This window comes from Musca vetustissima, unplaced genomic scaffold (genome assembly GCF_032173495.1).
Source record: "Musca vetustissima isolate MV318-11 ecotype Yass unplaced genomic scaffold, APGP_CSIRO_Mvet_v1 utg24363, whole genome shotgun sequence".
Lineage (NCBI taxonomy): Eukaryota > Metazoa > Arthropoda > Insecta > Diptera > Muscidae > Musca > Musca vetustissima.
This window is the reverse complement of record NW_026884828.1, coordinates 380647-395417: the sequence shown is the minus strand read 5'-3', so window position 1 is coordinate 395417 and position 14771 is coordinate 380647. Positions and strand designations below refer to the sequence as shown.

Sequence of the window (14771 nt, the reverse complement as noted above, 5' to 3'; positions counted from 1 at the left end):
CATCCTCTTGTTGTCCCTACAAATGTAAGTAAATGTAGGACAGTCATCTTAAAAACTAGAAAACAATATTATTATATTTATGTATATTTAATTATTACGTACGACGATATGTAAAGAGTAAACACGTCCGTAAAATATAAACTAGATGACCACAAGCGCAGCACACACACACATAAATAATACGCTCGTGCGATCTCACATTATATAACAGAAAAAAGAAAAACACAAAGGCAATAGGTTTGGTAAATAGTAGTCGCCCATGCGACCTCGCATTATATAACAGAAAAAAAGAAAACTACAAAAGCAATAGGTTTGAGGCTCGAGTTGATTGTATATACAGTCCGAATCGTCGGAAAATACGGATGATATGCATACATATTGTTGCTACACTCTCACTCACTATGGCACACTTACAAATCTATTTTCTTTCCAACCAAAAATATGTTTCACGAATACTAGGTCACAGAATGTGTTATTATTTAGACAGTGCTGAACTGTAAAATATAATGGGGCCTATTATATTTCAAAAGCATACGTTCCAAAGGTTCCCTGTTTGTATATATGCCAATGGGTTAAGGTTATTCTTCGAGTTGGCATTTCAATTATCAAGTGTGTATGGAGACGCACGTACCGATATAACTAATATGGTTAAGAGTAACTCGTAGATGGTGGTGGAGTAACGATTTTGTTTGTAATGGACTGCCCATTTGTGGAATTGTTAAAATACGCTAAGTGAAATCAATGTGGTCTACGTGGAGTAAGCAATACTTCTTTAATTATTTGATACATACATAAATCTATGTACAGGGCACATTAACTGCACCATCATTACTAACTAGAAAATAGTTTTTTTTTAGAACAACGTAACTTAACTATTTTTTTATCTAATTAAGCATACAATACGATGGCTGTTCGATTACTACCTTGCATATTTCTATACGTTTGTGTCTACAAGTACAGAAGAAGTGATCGAACAATATAGCATAGCTAATTACTAATAGTTAAAATTATAATTATTATACATATCTATTATGATTTTAGTACTTCTAGTGAATTCTGGGTGAGGGGATGAGAGTTAGGGATAGGGAGATAGAGGAGGATGCTAACATAAGTTCTAATTACAATAATTAATCTTGTTAAGAAAAAATACATAATTAGTCTAGAGACTGTGACTAGACACAATTCTGCGAACAGGGATGAAGGTTCCAACAGGAAAGCGTACATTGGGTGTGTTACACTATACTTTCGCGGTCTCGGGATGAGTTGCTCAGGTCGCTAAATCCAGGAACGCCCCTTACAGATCCTGGCAGGATGCCTACACGACGCAGTGAGGCATTGTTTGTTCTTTTGCCGCTGCCGTGAAATATGCTCACCAAGCGATCCAGCAAAGATGATGAATTTCCGTCTCCCGGTGCATTGCGGTGCGATGATTTTTTGTTGTTTGTTGTCTTTGTCGAGCTGCTACTTGCCTCAGCTTGTCGGCCGTCGATGTCTGCAGCATAGCTTACACTATTGACCGTATGGTGTTGAATTCCTTCGAGCGAATGCCAACGCTTCGCCTTTTCTAGAGTGGGTGTGGTGGTTAGTGAGGCCTGACGTTGAAGCAGCGGCGCTTGGACGTCTTCCTCGATAGTCATGCCGCCATTGCAATTGTTGTTCAGGTGTTTATAGGGTAGCATTGAAACGCCCGCGTTGGCCGAGCTGAGGCCGGAGATGGAGAAACCACCACCACTACGTCGCCTATTAAGCACGGATGATCCAGCGGGAGCGATAGTGACGGAGTTTCTTTTGTTGAGGTCACCATTATCATGAGTCAACAGGAGCCCAATATCGTCTTCGAATTCCTCCGAAGAGTTAGGTTCGCCGACGGGTTCTATGCATCTCTGTTCGCTGTTTGAGTGAGAACTTTGTGCTTGGGATGACGGCAAGACTGCGGTCCCATTTGGATTATCGCTTATGAGCGATACGCCAACATCCAAAGACCTGGAATTATTTTTACTAAGTTTGGATGGAGGCAGTATCTTTGGTTCATGCCGTCTTCGCAGCTGGAAGGGGATGGGATCGAGGGATCGTGCTTCTCGCAAATTATGATGAGGAATCACAGAAGTGCCACTTATATATCCACTACCATAGTAGTCCTGAGATGAGTTTGGATAGTTGACAATTCGATGTGGGCGCACCATCGCCAGAGGTTTTTGTGAAAGACTAGCAATAAGGCGTGATGTGTAAAATGAAGAGCTGATGTCACCATTGACGCCCACACCACTGTTATCACAGTTTGTTTCGGAATGCTCCAGAGTGCTGTGCGATATACGCGAAGGCTCCGGCAAGGTATCAGAGACACCGACGCCACAACTGAAGCTCATGTGCTCCGGTATGCTATTGTCTTGAAAACTTCCCACCCCGTTTGCCGGTGAACGCTCGTAACGCTTTGAAGACAAACGGGGCGAATCGCGTGGCACTTGATGCGTAGAGCCTTGTAGACTGTAATTAGATTCCATATCAGCTCTTGGAACACTGCTAGACTGTCGCCTGGATCCTCCTCCGGCAAAATGCATTCCCACAATACTGGGCTGCCTGGAATCTGAGTTCAGTTTAGGGCTCTTTCGCGGGCGGCAAAACAATGGAGGGGGCAAATCTGTCATATCCACTGGTTTCTTTTGTATGGCCTTTTCTGTGGCTCCCACGAGCCAGTAAGTGACCACCTCGCCCTTGCCCTTCATATTGACTAGACCTCGTTTCTCTGTTATATAACCGTCCAGTTTATCTAATGCTTCCTTGCATTTGCTTGAAATATGAATCCTTAACGCCTCACCATTCGACTCCATTCGTGAAGCTGTATTCACAGTGTCCCCAAAGAGACAGTAGCGAGGCATTGTGAGGCCAACAACGCCAGCAACCACTGGCCCTGTGTGCATTCCAATGCGCAACTTAAGCGTCTCGTTTGGTCGGTGAGCAATTCTGTGCTGTTTTACCGCTTGTAATAACTCCAACGACATTGACGCGATTTCGCCTGCATGTCTATCGCCATTCTTTATGGGTAAGCCCGACACAACCATGTATGCATCCCCTATAGTCTCCACCTTGTAGACATCGTAACCACGAATTATGCGATCGAAGACCGTGTACAAGTCATTTAGGAAATTCACGACTTGTAGCGGTGTACTCTCCGCTGACATGGCAGTAAACCCTACAATATCGCTAAAGTATATGGTGACCTGTTGATAGGACACAATTATATTAAATTAGAAATAACGTACTAGATGCGTGACAGATCTTTGAATTAAAATACAAACCAAATCATACGAAACCGGCTCCACGCCTAAACCCATCGTAAGTTTTTCCGCCACGGACTGTGGCAACATACGATGCAGTAGGTCCTCTGTCTTTCTCTTCTCTTCACACAATAACCGAGTGCGTTCCGTGACAATATCTTCCAAATTGTTAGCGTACTTCTCCATCATCTCCATCATTTGATCCATTATGTTTTTCGTTTTACCGCCCCTCATCTTCTTTAGACGAGTTCTGAAAGTATTTGCAATTGAATAAAAATTGTCCTTCCAAAACTAGCAGACATCATCTTAGTATACCTTATTGTGGGAAAGTCTGGCCTGACTTCTGGATCCTCATGCCAACAGTCTGTTATGCAGCTGAGAACGTAGTCCGGGCATAGCTCGCCCTCAATAATGCATTCAAGTTCCGGTCGGAAAGGCAAATGTCCTTTGATTGGTTTCTTCTTAACTAAATCCACAATTTCCTTGGGTTCGTAGAGTGTTTGTCCGAAGGGTCCCTTTCTACTGAATATTTCGTACATGATAATGGCAAAGGCATACACGTCCCCCTTCTGGGAACCATAAACGTAAGGGTTTCTCAGAAGCTCTGGCGCTTTCCAGAATTGATCTAGAATTAAAAGAAGCAGATAGATTTGAAATAAGGTACGTTATGGGGCTTAAATAAAAGTTGGGAAACTTACTCCTATAGTGTTGGTGTTCGCCAATAGATTCGTTTTCGGCACAGTGCCTTAGATCGTGCAGTCCAAAGTCCGTGACCTGCAACATCCATCTCGATGTGACCACACAGTTGGATGACTTCAGGTTCCCATGGAAAACCAACGATGAATTGTGTATATAAATCATACCCTAGAAAGGCAAAGTACATTGTAACTAGTTCCTTCAAATGGTTCTGCCCCATACAAATACCTTTATGAGATCGTGAATTAGCGACGCTATGAACAAATCGTCCAACTTAATGTCTTCATTTTCAATTATGTCGTATAAGCTTCCCTTGGCACAGTAGTCTGTGACTAGAAGGATTCGCATTGGCTCAACACAGGCGCCAATGAAACTATTGACATTGTCATGGCGCAGTTCGCGCAGTAATCGCATTTCCTTCATGATTTCCCGTGACATATCCTTCTTTCTCAGAAATTTCAATTCCTTAATACGCACCACAGCTCCGCGTAGTCTGGCTGTCGAAGTAAATACCTGGTTCGAGCAGCGTGAACCAAATGATTGGGCGCTCACCAGGCTCAACTATATTAAAAAGGAAAATATATATATATATATTGCGACAAACTCGGAACCTTGACCCAAACCATACCCCCACATACCTTACTTGGCGATGAAACAATGTCATTTCCAGCATAGCCCTTTATTTCGGAGATATCGATCTTCCACAACAAACCCTCGATTTCAAGTTCGATTTTCCATTTCCGGTATATACTCATAGTTACTACACCCGCACAAAAGAGTAGCAGGCCCAAAATGCCGGCGGCAACCAACGAAGTAATATGCCGATCGTCCTTTTTACACAGCTCGTTGGCAAATCCACACATGGGCTCGTCAAACGGACGATCACCACCCGAAGGCCAGTCCACTCGCATAGATCCATTGATAAGTTTGTATTCCTAGAAATCAGTAATCAAATAACATAATTGAATTTGAACCTCTGAAGCAGAACATTTTCCAAATGGTTTGAGAATAAAAACAAAGATAAAAAAGTGACGACTCACTCACTGGAATATCAGTTCCTTGTTGGAAATGTGCGACTGGTACCATGTGAAAATTGCATTGCAAGTTTTCCCGATATGAATATTTAAACGGTTTGTAGGCCAACACCGAGAAGTTACCTTCCGAGTCGCCATTGTTGTCTATTTTGATTGTGGCTCCCGTAACACCTTTGGGTTAAAAAAATCAAATAAATTTGCATGACATTCAACTCCACACAGAGTACAACTTACTCTTGTATGTGCCATTTTTAATGATAGTTTCAATAATTTTCGCTCCGTCGCTGGCAATGTTGTAAATCTCTTCAGGGGTCAGGGGACGATCTCCAGTTGAATTGCGCAGTAATTCGTCCAAGGCCCACGCATAAAGCTTGGCAGAGTCGTACAGGTAGGCGGCATATATAGAAACAAACTTTTAACACATACAGAGGTCACAGTGGCCATTCCGAAGGAAACATGTAAATAGAGGAATTTTCCGAAATGAACACAGGGTGCCGTTAATCATGAACACACAAAGTAAAGGTGCATGTCTCTCGCTCAGAACAAATAATTCCAAGCAAAGAGAACGTCATCAACTGTTGTGGATTAGTACCACCTATACCACAGCCACGCGCTCCAACAATATCAAGGTTTCCACAAGTATTTTTTTATTCGCAAGGACAGTTAGAACATTTCTCTGCCTTGACAATCATAAATTGATTTGTGTATGTTTTCCCTGTGAGGGATGGGCTGGCAGAGGCGAATTGTTCGCAGACGTGGCCGGGAGTAGTGGAAAGTGAATAGTGTACCTACCTTGATAAAATTATTGCTGTGAAACAACTGTGGCAAAGTAAAGTTGAATGGCTGCTTCAGGTTGTACTCTCTTACTTTGGCCGTGAAGTTCTCATAGCTGTCCGTAGGCGGGGTGGAAGCAACAACCAGCAAACTTCTGGCTCGCTGAATGAATGCTTCCGTTTCACCACAACTCGTCATGTGTTCCACTTGCTCGGGCTTTCGCAAATACTTTTCGGCTTCTCTAAGTGATAAGTGATGTTGTTTAAATAAATACCACACAGACTAATCGGACAGTATTGTGAGTACTATATGGGACGGGTACTTACTTCGGCGTATAAGTCATCATATCGACAAAAATCACCATATATTCGCCTTTAGAGAACAGATTCGCCGTGTCCATGGAAGCCATGAACTCCACAAGAGCATTGGCCGTACCGAGAAAGACGTAGATCCGCGTGCGATTCATTGTGTTTTGAACAATCTGAAAATTAGACACATTCGTTTGAAGGCCTCCTTCCATCTGCATTTTCCTGCGTTAGCTTTATTTATCAATGCATACCTGATACCAAAATCCCGTACGGCAACATGCCAACATCTCTTCACAGCACTTGGCCATGTTGTCTATAAAGGATTCTTTGTGGTTAATAGTCATGTTCTTTTTAATAGCCTCCGCCTTAAGTAGTTCGGCGACCATAGTCCAACCTTCGTCATGTAGAATGGAAAATTTTTTCCAGCCGTAGTAGCGTAGCAAAGAAATCACAGATTTTATGACCTGTGTGGAGTATTGCAAATATTGTTCTGGTTACGGCCACAAGACAAATTCTGATACAAACCTACCTGTGTATCTGGGGGCTCGGTCCGGGCAAAAGTCGGTATTGACGATGCTTTGTTTTCGGGGCATTTCTGAAATGCAACATACGGTTATATGGACAGCCCTAAAAATTTGACGTACTTTGCTACCGTAAATACTCACATAGGATATCATTGGAATGTTACGACTTTGAGTGACAATCGCCTCCACATAACAGTGACCTTCGGGTCCGAATATCATTGCAATGCCATCACAAATCATTTCCGTTATAGCTTTGGTGGCAAGAACTGTATCACCTTTTGTGTCATTCCAGCGCAGTGTTAGCTGAACATTGGGCAGTAGGCTGGTGTCGTTGTTGATCTACGGAGAGCAATTCAGGTGGTGGTATGACACCTTTGAGTAAGCCTTAAATAGACACATGCACAATACACACTCACCTCTTCTAAGGCCATGGTGAGGGCGCCGGAAATAGCCAACCCCTGCTTATCTTTCAGCTCGCCTGTCAATGCCGTGAGATAACCGACATTGATCACAGTCCGATCTCCGATACTGCGAACACATCTCACGGTTGGAATCAGAACTACTGCCACCGAGAGCAAATGTAAGATGATAAAGGGCCACCGCTTCATGGCCCCTTTCGCCGGGGCCGATCAGCGCGACACCTATAGGTAGCAATGGTATTCACTGAAAAACGGAAAATTGGATCTGTGTCATCAGTACCAGCGTATGAGCAATGCCATAACTAGTGTCCTACTCTAGAAAATAAATACAGCTATTTTTCGCACATATTCCAAATTTAAACTATTTATTATAAATAAGCCAAATATAAAAGCAGTAAATGTGTCGGGGGATTTTTGAGCCGATCAATCGTTCAGTGCAGGTGATTCAAGATTGCGAGCATAGATTTCCTTCGTTAAGAAGGATATTTCAAACAGGGAAGGGCGACTGTGATAGATATCTGCCAACATAGCGACGAACCATCGTACAAGTCTGTCGTAGTAGTCCACATTGCAAATTGCCACGACGGCTCCCGCTCTTCGACCATGTTGATGCGAGTCGAAAAACGATGCTGTATTGCTGGGGAAATCTAAAACTATGACTGTTGTGCGACTATTGGCTATTAGGACAGCAAACAGGTTTTTAGCATGCGCATTCCCATTAGGCCTCTTAAATAATTGAATTCCGAGTTTTAATACTTGAGCAATGCGCGAAGATACCGATTCGAAATAGCTGTGTGTATTTGGGTTAGCAGTGAGATGGGTGTAAAACCATTCTTGCAAATTGAATCCTATATGTGTTTGAGCATTTAGCGCATCGATGGCCTCCGGTATATTAAGATTTGGGTCTCTTCTGACATCGGGTAACTCTGTCGCGTGCTCAAACAACTGCCAATACACTTTGTTGCCTTCGTTTATAGCATCGCCAAATATTTGAACGGCTTTGGCAGGCAACGCCACAGAGTCATTGTTATGGAACACAGTTTCCTTGGACAATTTGTTAGCCAGTATTAGAGATATTAACGTGCAAGAGTTTGTACCACCTTTTCGATATTCTCCATACATCGACTGGCAAAATTCCTTTGGAAACCACCAGATATTAACGTTGTCGTTTTCTTCGAAGACCGCCATGGTTTGAACAAATGCTTCATATATTCATTTATTTCCTTGATCTGCGCTCAGTTTTAATTTGGCTGACCGAAAATCCGAATTCTGTATTACATATTTCTTTAATTCAGATTCGAAAAATAATAATTTTACGAAAATGATTTTGCTTGCAGACCAACTGTTCTACATATTATTATTTCAATTTCATATTATTGAATTTCAAAATTAAAATTCTATGGCATACTAATACATAAAATGTCTGTTCCAGAACCTGCAAGAATGTACAAATTTGTACTACGATAATACCAAAATTACTTTAGTCAATTTTATTTGCGGCAATTGTCACTTTGACGAGCCAAATGTAAAACAGGACTAAAAAATGTTCCTTTATAATTTCGAAAAAAAAATACAAATTAGTAGATTTTTGCAGTACGGAAACAGACCAAAGTACTACAAATACAAAAACGTTCGAACTACTTCTAATATATTCTTATGCCATGTTCTGACGGGCATCCGAACAACGTAGTTCGCTCTCAGAATTACGTACATGAATTAACCCGTTCATACAACACTATTCATAATTCATGTCATCAGAGTTTTTTATTTCAAACTTTTTGTTTCTTGAATTACACATGTATCTAAATAGAAAAAATAATTCTCTTTCTCCTGACTATAGTATGAACCCATATCTATTTACTTTTAATTCATGTTTTCCATTTTTTCTGAAAATATTGTGGTTTTAAATATATTTTCGAATTTTCTCAATTCAAATGTCACATATGTATATGTGACATTTGAATTAGGGATGGGACAAAATTCTTCGTTTTCCAGAGAGTTATTCGAATTGAACAACGTAGAAAAGTCGGTGTTCGCTCAGACAATTTTGTATGGGGAACTATGTAATTACTTCATAATTAGGGGTCGAACAGCGAATGAGAGAGCGAACGACGCTCGTCTGTACATGGCATTATTTAACAATACAATTATATAGGATTATATTCGTTATTATGTTTGCTATTTATTTAAATCAGTCCTAAATTGAGAGCGAACGTGACGGGACCGTATCAACAAAAAACACTACTGACGAAAAAGGAATACGTGTTTGCGCATAGACCCTAAGATGCGGTATCGTAACAAATGAGACGACATTTGCGGCAAATGCAAAATCGGCAGAAGAATCATTTTAAAGATTTCTCTATATTAATTTTTACAAAAATCAAAAATAATTCTGATGGCAGAACTCGTACAATTTGAATACGAAGCGATTTAAATAATTTGGACTGTATCCACAAATTAATACTGTACACAAATTTACCCTCTTCTCTGTATTGAAAAACTCATAACTTTACCATTTTTTTTCTTTTGATATGTGACGTCCATAATTAGGTTTTGTCATATGAAATATAAGCTCTAAAACATTTTGTTGTGGGCAACATTGGGCCACAAAGGGTTAAGAAATCATATGATTTACATTTACTAAACACATTGGGCAAAGTTTTGAACAAAAATCAAATAAATGCCTAATAATAATAAACTACAAAAAAAATGGTTTAAAAGTCACCGAGAAGAATGAAACTATTGCCTTGAATTGCTGAAAGACATAAAGTGTGTCAATTGGTGATCATTTTGGCTACAAAAACAGTGTTCCGTTGTTGCCAAACCTCAAGTTATCCAATAGATTTTTTTTTAATTTACTCCACAAAAAGAATTTGAAAATTACCTAAAAAGGATATAAGATTGCAGGCCAAGAAACATCACATTTTAGAAATGAAGCAGATAAGTATGAGGTTCACTTTTTGCTAGAATTTTTGCAGGGGTATTTTAATTTTTTTCAGGTATTGTATTTGTATTTTTTGTATGAAATTACGCATTTTAAGGGAATGCAACACAAAAATCGGTCTGTTTTTATTTATTTATAATATCCGCCAAAATGACGTTCACGCTTGATTGTGTAAACCGAAAAAAGTACGTACAAATAGTGTATTACGAAGGTTTTCATTTGGCCATAGTAACACTAGAAAGACGGAAACTTTGTATATATCTATATGTTGCCTAAAAGAATAGCCACCCTCGCGATTGCCATTGATAACATTTTCCCACCGGGCACTGCGGAACATGCCTCTTTTTTGACTTGGCATTCTCTTTGTTTGCAGCAAGATTATTCTCTCTTCGTATGCATAGTCGCACCGTTCTGTGAGAGCATGATTATCATTACGAACTGAAAACATTGTACGTGACGATCGTCGACCAACACTCGCTCACAACGAATGAGTTACGAATAACTACGACTATTGCAGAAAATGGCTAAAAATAAATGTGGACGGTAATAAAACAATAATAAGTAATAAACAAAAGAATATTTTGCGACGTGATAAAACGCTGTGTACGACAACAACGACGACTTTTAGATTTTATTGCCGCCCCGCCGTCAAGAAATTTACTACGACGCCCGGTTGTTGGAATGGCTTGAAACAAATTTTGAAAGGCACAAAATCCTTCGACAGGTCCTTTGGAAAATGACAGATACAAGTATTTCCGACCAGGCACAGCACCACCATTAACAAAATATATTGAGATTCGGGTGGCTTGTAAGAAATGCGACAAACGTTCATACGTAAGTTGATCGTATGCACATAGTACTTGTTAGTTTTCGAGTGAACCTGACTACGTATATAGATATGTGACTACTACTGAACAGTGTTTACTCACTCTATACATGTGTGTTTAAAAACGAAGTATGCAGATGTGTGCATGCCTAGTAATATCGACTGTCATGAGTTTCTTGTTTTGCTTAAAACAAAAATAATAAAAACCTGATATGAAATAAAAATAAACTTTACATCTAAAAATAGCACCAATCGGAGAGTGATCGTTGTAAAGTAGTATTTCTGCTCTGCTCTAAAATAAGAGCAACGGCAGACAATAACAAAAACAAACAGCAGCCTAAGCAGTATCCAACAACGATGCAACGAGCACTACACGGCACACAAGTCGAAGCTGTCAACACACAGATCGGTCCGAATTACTTATACCCTTCGCCAAGAAGAACACATAAACCTAAAACATTAAAGTGGTAAAGTCTAGTTTATTGGAAACATTCAAAACACATCAATTAATCATATAAAATCATGTGTTACCCCAAATGGGCATTGTTGGAGCGAAATGTCCATGAATCCAGTTTAACACTAAACATTCAAAAAGGTAAATCCCATACTATTATTTCTACACAGATGGGCCTAAAAAAATCTGAGTTTTTTCAGTTGCTGTATAAAGTAGGGATAAGTAAATCGACTTTCGATTAATCGACTTTTTGTATTGAAAAGTCTTAAAGTCGAAGTCGACTTTTGATCTGTGAGAAAATCGTAAAGTCGACTTTTCAAGATCGACTTTCGATTTTCTTCATAAATACTTGGATTTTTAACACAAAGCTCAATTTGCCCAAAAAATTCACTTTCCGGAACTTTACATAATCTGTTAACAATAATTCATATAAAAAATCAAATTTTTAGTCGATTTTGCAGAAGTCAGTAAAAGTCGAAAATCGATTTCGAACAGCTTTGACAAAATCGAAAGATCGAAAAGTTGACTTTTTAGTCAAAGGCAAACATCGAAAAGTCTAAAAATCGACTTTTTGGTCAGAGGCAAAAATCGAAAAGTTTAAAAGTCGACTTATGTGCTTGACTACGTATCCCTAGTATAAAGCTAATGCTAATATTTACTGATCCTGCATTTCAAACCCTGTCGATAGAACAATGGCATTGTTAATAACATTCCCATCAATAAATAAATACAGTAAAATCTCGATAATCCGGATTATCCGGACTGCATTGCACAACTCATTGCGTTTTCTATAATCCGGATTGTTTGTCTCTCTTTGACTATATAATCCGGATTATGTAAAAAAAATATTTTTATGAGTTTTTTTTTGTATAAGAATCGCAGCTTGACAAAAACCTACATTTAGAATTATCAGTGTAGAGGTCATGTAAACTTGTAAAGCTTATATTTTTGCAATGGATTGGGTTCTGTAATCAATTATCCGGATAAGCGATAACGGTATCAAAGAATAATGTAATCAAATGGATGTTCATATTATTTAGATGCATTGCGAATTCTGTTGCGTTTGTTAATGAACCCAAGTCTGAAGTAAAACAAAGTTTGCCAACAAGAAAAGTTGAAACTCATTACAAGTTGGAATTCTCCTTTGTATAAAATGCGTCAGCAGAGCACAGGCCAGCCCATTAAAACAGGTCGCGATATCATATTCCGGTCACAGCGTACTTCCAATTTGAAACATGCTAACACAGGCACGGCCATGGAAGCCTTACAGTTTCACTTTCATTTCGTTGGCATTATTATGCGACCACTTCGCGAATTACACACTCACAACAAGGAGAAACATCTATCAAGTTTGCCAATTGAGAGACTGGGCAGGATATTTGACATTTCGTTTTTTAAACGATTTGTGGATTTTAGGAATAGTCGGCGGACTGGTGGCACCACCTTCACTAAATAAGGCATTCCATTCGAAATGCTTTCAACAAATTGAAAGAAGACACAAGACGCCGGAAGCGTTACCTACGGTAAAATTGACCACTATCAACACTGGATTTCTCTGCAACATGAGTACCAGTTTTATAGTGCGCTAGCTGTAGGTTGTCATACATAATGACTATAACCGACCATCTTCGTGCTTTGGGGCATTTACACCGCGGACCAGGTTGCATTACGTGTTTCTGTTGTCTCACATGCGTTGCGTCGGACGATGTCAACATTAACTGCACATGTATATGTGTGCACCGCGACTGCAAAAGTGTGGCTCACATGTCGGTCGTCCTATTCAGCAAGTATTTCCCCACGGTCTATTTTTAGAAAATCCAGTTTTTGGCAGTAATGATGAACGTAGTGGCGTGAACACTTCTGATATTTCTGATATGCAAACAGTCCGTTCCGCACCAAATACAAACGGCAAATGGCATTGAGAATTACGTGCAACGCAAAATCAAATGGAGCTATACGCAAGTTTTATGGGCTCATTTCATCTATAAATGGTGCTACGAAAATACCTTCTCCGTTGTCTTTCATGCCCACCACCTACAATGTTGTATTCGTGGCAGCATTTGTTAATGGTGTTTGCCACCACATGGCTGAACGTAGCACATATGATGGCGCTTAGGTATTCCTTCGGTACTCGAGCAAACCGATCGTTTAGACGAGGATTGCTTGTCTGATATGTTTCCCCATTTACTCTCAATCTCTCTCATCAAAACTCAAGGCCATTTAAAAATACATCTCGCTAAAAATAACTCACATTCGGTGTCATGGCACTGTGGTCCCGAGCAAACCAACCGATAACGCTTTTAGAGTGCTTTTGTTAATCATTCAAGTAACCGATTGCCGACCGACCTCGGAGACCACAGTGAATCGTCTCATAATATGTGTTGGGACATTCGTGCGTACTGTGTATGTATGTGTGTGTAGTGGATGGATTAAAACTCAATGTATGTAGAACGCGAAAATGGCAACATCCTTCAAGTTGACTGTTAAGAAGGAGTTGAGTAAACTCAAATTATAAATTAAGTGGACCATTTCTCGAATGTCCCTTTGTATTCTCAGTTAACTAATGTTATCGGTGGAAAGTTCGACAAATTATAGGAGTATTTTCTAATATAAATGTTACCCATTACACAAGAGTCTCTAACGACACACTAACATTCATCACTATTATCCAAGATTCATGGATAATAATTTTCTGCTCAATCTCTATTGAAAATGATGTGTCATTTCAGTGGGCCAAAACAGCCCTCGTACAAAACGAGTTACCTTTGTTTAAAATTAATTCAAAAACCATTAATTGTGTTAGCCAATTAATTGGCGTTTGCATATTCAACACCCTAACAATCACCACCTAATTCAGTAGCTGAAATATAAGTTCATCAATTAGGCAGAACAACATAGCAGTGAACGAGAAATAAATCATATGTATTTTATCGTTTGATCGTTAAATCTACATACATATGTATATGTATGTCTGTATCACGCACTTTTATTTGCCATATGCAAATGAAGCTTTAGACCGACAAAACAAAACCCATTAAGCCGTAAAGTCAAACCGGAACGACTATACGATGCCCTATCATTGAATCAACCTTACTTTGGATCTAAAATATAAGTCTGGGCTAAATTTCAATGGGCTATCCCATGGTACAATAACAAGAGGTAGGCTAATGGTGGCTGTTGACTAAAATTTTTTCTTGTGGTGCCCATTTTCTATCAACACAATAATTAAATTTGTATATGTGCTTGTAATGTCTTGAAAAAAAATTTAAAGAATAAAAAAATATATTTTCAAATTCCGTTGCAAATAAATTTACAGTATTCCAGGGCAAAGTCATTCAGAGTTTAGGGAAGAAATATGATTATAACCAAATTTTCAACCCCACACTGTGAAAAAAAAAACTTGATATTCCATTCATTTTTCCCGACATTTTCCTTATTATATTAAATTTTAAAACTATGTCAATGAAACAAAAAAAAACCTGTGGGGTAGGTTTATATGTAAAAATTACATTATGAG

At 39.3% G+C, this 14771-nt stretch overlaps 3 protein-coding genes across 3 annotated transcripts in view; all 3 read right to left on the bottom strand.

Moving 5' to 3' along the window:
* Positions 1-1232: 1232 nt before the first annotated feature.
* On the bottom strand, positions 1233-7286 carry LOC133331863 (receptor-type guanylate cyclase Gyc76C-like). The gene is made up of 14 exons (XM_061540250.1): positions 7028-7286; positions 6753-6950; positions 6617-6682; positions 6339-6551; positions 6106-6260; positions 5798-6020; positions 5240-5417; positions 5016-5176; positions 4610-4906; positions 4200-4532; positions 3974-4139; positions 3591-3900; positions 3297-3525; positions 1233-3218 (listed from the first exon to the last, which is right to left on the bottom strand). Exons 1-14 carry the CDS (start codon positions 7217-7219, stop codon positions 1233-1235), a joined length of 4707 nt encoding a protein of 1568 aa, XP_061396234.1. The 5' UTR covers positions 7220-7286.
* Positions 7287-7453: 167 nt separating this feature from the next.
* On the bottom strand, positions 7454-8227 carry LOC133331887 (uncharacterized). Its single transcript, XM_061540278.1, has one exon. It carries the CDS (start codon positions 8216-8218, stop codon positions 7454-7456), a length of 765 nt encoding a protein of 254 aa, XP_061396262.1. The 5' UTR covers positions 8219-8227.
* Positions 8228-13260: 5033 nt separating this feature from the next.
* LOC133331861 (WD repeat-containing protein 26 homolog) overlaps positions 13261-14771 on the bottom strand; it is a 155103-nt gene continuing 153592 nt past the window's right edge. The window contains exon 4 of the mRNA XM_061540245.1: positions 13261-13272. The gene's annotated coding sequence lies outside the window, so the exon portion shown is untranslated. The remainder of the gene's footprint in view (positions 13273-14771) is intronic.